Source organism: Vigna unguiculata, chromosome 7 (genome assembly GCF_037176805.1).
Source record: "Vigna unguiculata cultivar grain cowpea cultivar isolate G323 ecotype 2 chromosome 7, ASM3717680v1, whole genome shotgun sequence".
In the NCBI taxonomy this organism is placed as follows: domain Eukaryota; kingdom Viridiplantae; phylum Streptophyta; class Magnoliopsida; order Fabales; family Fabaceae; genus Vigna; species Vigna unguiculata.
Window position 1 is genome coordinate 38,629,277 of NC_140798.1, and position 6,000 is coordinate 38,635,276.

A 6,000-nucleotide genomic window follows, 5' to 3' on the forward strand; every position below is an offset into this window, starting at 1 on the left:
ATGAATAAAAGGATCTTATACACCAACGATTAAACACATGTCAATTTCAGAAATGGAATTTTATAAAACCAAATTATGTCTGATTGGACAAATTTAAAAATTTAGTAGCAAAGTATGTTACAATAATATATATACCTTAGTTAAGTTTCCTTTAAACTTTTCTGGATGAATTTTAAATATAAAATAAATTTAAATTCTATTTTATTTTATTTTAATTCAAAAATAAAAATTTGCGGGAGATCGCAAATACTACCTACTAAGTTTTATCCGCGTATCGGAATTAAAAAACCCACATGGATTTTGAGAACAGAAACGAGGAAGAATGGATGCTATTATTTGAAATGAAAGAAAATATATACTAATTCAGAAAGTAATGAACGGAATCTAATGCGAATTTCTGTTCATCGCTTGAACAAAGCTCAGTGATTACCATCATCAGAATGCCTTCTCTCATCATTGGGAGACCCTCCTCGACCCTTCCTCTCATTCCACCTCGCCCACACCCATGTTGAAATCGCGATCGTTCCTAATGCGTAAATCTACCAATCAAATCAACTAAACTTGTCAGAAAACGCAAATGGACTTAACATCATACTCAACAAATACAACATTACACAAACTCTTCCAGAATCATATCCAGATTCAACAAACCTCAGGAATGAGAAGTATAAGAATAATATAAGAAAATGAGAAAAAAAAAGAGCTAACAAAATAGACAAGACGCGTAGAGAATGCCACTTGAGCAATTCTGGCTTGAGGGAGCAGGGAAAACTGTCGTCAAACCATTTGCAGAGACTTCTTTCTTTCAAACTTCACCATAACACCACACTGTCAAAGGGAAAGGTCTCAATCTGATAAGTCTAACCCGATAACCCTTTCCCATGGGGTACATGCTACATCTCTCTAGACTTAGAAACCGATGGCCTCTTATTCCAACACTTTTTGGCTGCCTGTCAGTCTTCTGGGAAATATCTAAGTGAGTTTATCTAAGCTGTAACAGGTAGATATACACACAAGTGACCACAGATGTGAAGATCCTAGAATCAAAGGATATTTAAAATACATAGATCAGTTGCGATATGATGATCCAATACTAGATGATTTTTTATTACAATATTACCAAGTACAACGGGACTATTTGATCGGACATCAGAACAGAATGTCAGCCTCTTAACAGAAGCTTGTGCGACCATTCCTTAACTATGCTGGAAGTTAAACCTAATTGGGTGGAAAGGGATAGGTCGAGATTTCCAGATTTAGTCAGAACATAACTAACATAACCACCTTAATATTGCCAGGTTTTATTGTTTTTAGATAATAACAGCCCTCGCAACAGATTTCTCAAAAACAAAACCTTAAATATTTAAAATAACTAGCTAAGTCCTATAGAAACAAACCTAAAAAAAATTATGAACCTTGCAATAATTATAATATATCTTTTATAAGAGTGTGTATGAAGTATTTAGCCAAGAATTATCATGCCCAAAAAGTGTAAGCCACATTAGTCTAAGAAATTCACTGAACTATATTTTGGTTATACAACCATGAGATTTCCTAATTCCAAGGTTTCGCTTATAGTTGACCTTATGATTGCCGACCTTAAAAGAAGGTATCCATCCTTTGTGGTTAGTTAAGGAGCAGAAACAAAAGACAAATAAAATCCAATGCCAGAAGAATATTTCAGTCATCCAAATCCAAAACAAGCACGTGGAAGCATAAAATCAAGAAGAAGAAAAAAATCCTCGGATATAAAATACACTCGAGGTAAAGTACAATGACGATTGAGGGACTAGCGAAGTAATTTCCACCATTAATCCGACTATTAACTAAATTTCAGAAACAAAGAGATAATATTCGTGAAATCAAAAAATAACAGTCGCAGGCTCCAAGAGAATCCTCAAACCCTAATATAACAAACATGATTGGAATTTCAGGCTTAGAAAGAGAAACAACGATTTACCTGCCAGAGTAAAAACGGATTGGTCGTCCTGGCGGCGGGAGAGTTGGCGGCGTCGATTTCAGCCTGCAGAGGAGTGGTAGAAACCACAGTAGCTTGGGTTTTGGGGAAAGTAACAACGTTGCGCGTGAGTTTGGGAGGTTCATCCTGAGAGTTGGATTGTGGAGATGGAGGTGAAGGTGTAGGTTGAGGTTGCAACAGGTGCGGAAGAAAAGGAAACTGAAAATGGATTTTAGGAATCAAAGAGAAGAGATTTGGTGGAGACTGTTTGGGTTCCTCGGTGTCTGTGCTCATTGTTGAAGCGACGGAGATAGCAATGGGAATAAGAAGAAAACCCTAACAGAGATAGTAATGGAAGAAGATGAGAAACCTGACGTGTTTATATAGAGAGAAAACGAGGTTTGGATGGTTGAGAAAGTGTAAGGAGGTAGTTGGATGGTTACGACGTCATTCCTTACCACCTTACCTTCTTCATTACATCTCCACTGTTACTTAACACTGTTACGCTCTTCATATCCCTCTCATTAATTTAAATTAAGTTAAATTAATCATACTTATTTTAAAATTATATTTTTAATTCTTGATAATTAGTGAATTTTTGGTTTATTATATATATAAATTTATATTTTATGAAATTTGGAATTATTGTTTTATTCTTTACAAAATGTGTAAATTATAATTTTTATCTTACAAAAAATTCCCTAGTCTCCTTTTAATTAAATATGTTTTTTATAAATAATTATAATTATGTTATAATGTTACAAATAATATATTAAAAACAAAAACATATAAATGAGTCGTATATATTATAAACTTGTGATTTTTTATAAAATCAATTTGGATTGAATGAAGTAGTAAAATTTACTAATCCAATAAAATATGTCAGTTTTAAAAATTATTATTCAGTTACATAAGTTACATAATTGTTTCTTATATATAGGTGTGAGAAATGCGTGAATCTTGTGAATTTCATTGTAGAATTAGATAAAATGTTTGGCGCTTATGAGATGCATTGAAATATTTGTATCGTAGTAGAATATTCTTGATGTTTGGCTCTGTGGATCAACTATTCAGTGGGAAGATATTAGGTCAACACAATCATTTGATTCATTATTTTGGGTATAAGAGTATACGTGTATTAATTCCCCATAATCATAATGCTAACAAAATCGACAGGGTTGAAAGAATTGCTTGATTTTGAGATAAATGGTAGACTTGGAAAGAAACTAAACACCGGTGTTTGTATGTATTGCTATAAACTCTTTACATATCTGAAAACAAATTATATGTTTTGGCATCAAGAACAATTTGTCTAATAGATGCTATTCCTCCAATTACAACTAAAATTGACGATGCTCCTGCGATCAACGTGTTCACCCAAAACATAATGGTGTATTTTGAGGGCTTGAAAGTCATATTATAAAAAATCATAGGCAAAATGAAATCAAGAGGAATGCATCCAAATGCCCCGAACAATGCCATTATATCTGGAAAGAATGGCAACATTGCTGCTAAAGCCGTGGCTGCTGCCACTGCCACTGACCGAAGTACCACCCTTGGCACAACATTGCGCATCGAGAATTGTCCCATTTTAGGGTCTCCAAAAGTTGCTTCAAATATTTCATTAGTTGGTTGCAGATAAACCTGTAACATAACATAACCAATCTATGGTTATTCATCATGCGAATTGAAAAATTGACAAATGTAAACAAGAGGCTTTTCTTACCGCAGTCAGTGCCATCACTTGTAGCAGAATGAAAATATTAGTCATCAAGAAAAACCATTTGGGAAGCAAAGGCTTTTTTGTCTCACTAAGGAAATTGGAAAGAACTGAAGCACCAGATTCATTACCAAATGCCCAATAACCTGATATGGCCACACTAAAATAGGTGGTAGCTATTACAGAATAACAGACACACAGTCCCTTCAGCATTTTTCCCTTCACAGGAGGCGCTAAAGTTGCCTGCACATTTCAAAAAAATTCTACTTAGTGACCTCAAATGATGCATTGCTGTCTAATTGGTGTTTATTCTGTTAGAACTGAACACAAGTTTTAAGTGAAGTTTTCATACTAAATTTGCTTTTTTGATTGCATATCTAACATTTGTTTCTCTGAAAAATGAGTACCAAGATGCTACACAAACCTGTATTTCAGGAATGATTCCACTAGCATATGCGGTTGCAATGATAGAGATACCATTGAAGACACCAAAGAGTTGATCAGCATCAGAACCTCTAACAGAATAATGCCTAGGTCGCGCGTATTTTGAGTGACCTGTGGTGGATACAAGCAACACATCAAGTTGATTACAAATTTGCCAGCAACCGCAATTGTGTTTTCCATATCAATTTTCCTTACCTATGTATATAGAACCGACCGTGACACATGTGGCATACAAAACACTAAGAATCAGAGAAATCATATTAACGTGCCTCAGGGAGTGAAAAGATGGAAGTTGAGCCAAAATCAGTGTTATGGCTCCACATATAATAATAAACTGATAGAGCTTCATTGATCCCTCTGGGTAGTAGAGCTGGTAAATGAACTGCAAAAAGGAAAAAAAATGTAGCTTCTCAATAAACAAAGTAACATGAGAATGGGAAATTAAGATACTGTAATAGCTCAATGACACCAGTGATTAATTACTTTGAGGCTCTTTCCTCCCACTAGAGGACCACCAATCACCGTGCCAAAGCATATGGCAAATTGAAGCGGGCCTACATAGTATTTTGCCCATCCAGGTCCTGCCACAACATTCAAATTATACCATTAGCTTTGAATGCCACAAACCCATTTAAAGGGGAAAACAGTAACTACCAACTACTGTCTATAAAGGGGAAAAGAAAAATCAGACTAAATTAGTGGATAACACCAGAAATAAGAAAGCTTCTGTTATATAATCAAGAGGCTGAAGTGCTTTTCTTCTGAACAGTGAAAGTATATAGCATGCTGATCTCATGCCGCATAGAAGAACAAGATAGTTGAGTGAAAAAATGTGAGGTTTGTGATTCATGGAATGAAGCAAAAGAGGGTGAAGAATGACCTAAAATATCTCTAGCCATGTCCCTGAAGCGAAGCTGGCGACGCCCGAGTTGAGCATGATGTTCTAAGACAACAGATAAAAGGTTGTAAGAATAGAATGTGATGACGGCTGCAAGGGTCAACCAAAGCACTCCTCCGACCCAACCCAACAGAGTGAAGGAGAAAGGAAGAGTAAGAAGCACCGGAGCCACAATAGATGTAGTCAAATGATACCCACAGTGCAACCATGATCCTGCACACATCACCGTAAGGTGGACAATTCATCAAACACCCTTCTCTCATCTTCATCGAAAAGTCAAAATCAAAAGCTTTTTTTTTATATATATAGCAAGAACAAGGAAAAGCACTCTCACCTCGAGATACAAGAACGAACTTTGCCCCTGCATCTAGCTCTGGCGGAGTAGAGTGGTTGATCGCAAACCCCTTTTCACTGTCACTTGTATAAACTTCAGAGGAGCTGCGAGTAGCATTTCCCATCTTTGTTCCCAGTTTCTCTCTCCCTCTCTCTCTCTCTCTCTGTTGTTGTATCAATCAGTTCTTGAATGGTTTTTTGTTTTGTTTTGTTTTGTTTTTCCGCTGCAGCTAATATTTAATTTGAATGTATATATGTACCTTGAGCTAGAAATAATGATAAGAATCACAGTGTATGATCTCACACGGAGAGCGAGATAAATAAGAAGCGATGATGCAAGTTGACATGAATGTTGAAAAAGACGAAAAATAGTTTAGGTGCAGAAACATGATTGAGTGAGGGTGGTCAAAGAAACATAACCACAGTGAGTTGGAAAATGATAATTTAGAATGGTTTATGGGACATTGACACACAGATGTAACAACTTGGTCGATGATTAGTTTATTATGAATGCTTAGGGTGCCAATAAAGCATTAAGGTGGCTCATCCAACATCAATATTCAAGTCAATTTAATCAGCTGTACTCAATTATATTATATTATATTATTTTTTTTTTTCAGATGGCACATTCTATGTATTTTTGCAACA

General features: G+C 35.6%; 2 protein-coding genes across 2 annotated transcripts; both read right to left on the bottom strand.

Moving 5' to 3' along the window:
* Positions 1-315: 315 nt before the first annotated feature.
* On the bottom strand, positions 316-2,411 carry LOC114190186 (uncharacterized). Its single transcript, XM_028078983.2, has 2 exons — positions 1,961-2,411; positions 316-539 (listed from the first exon to the last, which is right to left on the bottom strand). Exons 1-2 carry the CDS (start codon positions 2,249-2,251, stop codon positions 420-422), a joined length of 411 nt encoding a protein of 136 aa, XP_027934784.1. The 5' UTR covers positions 2,252-2,411; the 3' UTR covers positions 316-419.
* A 768-nt stretch (positions 2,412-3,179) lies between these two features.
* Positions 3,180-5,724, bottom strand: LOC114189805 (GABA transporter 1-like). The gene is made up of 7 exons (XM_028078503.2): positions 5,354-5,724; positions 5,002-5,232; positions 4,605-4,702; positions 4,317-4,503; positions 4,102-4,232; positions 3,684-3,920; positions 3,180-3,601 (listed from the first exon to the last, which is right to left on the bottom strand). The coding sequence occupies exons 1-7, from the start codon at positions 5,475-5,477 to the stop codon at positions 3,221-3,223; spliced, it is 1,389 nt and encodes a 462-aa protein (XP_027934304.1). The 5' UTR covers positions 5,478-5,724; the 3' UTR covers positions 3,180-3,220.
* Positions 5,725-6,000: the final 276 nt, after the last annotated feature.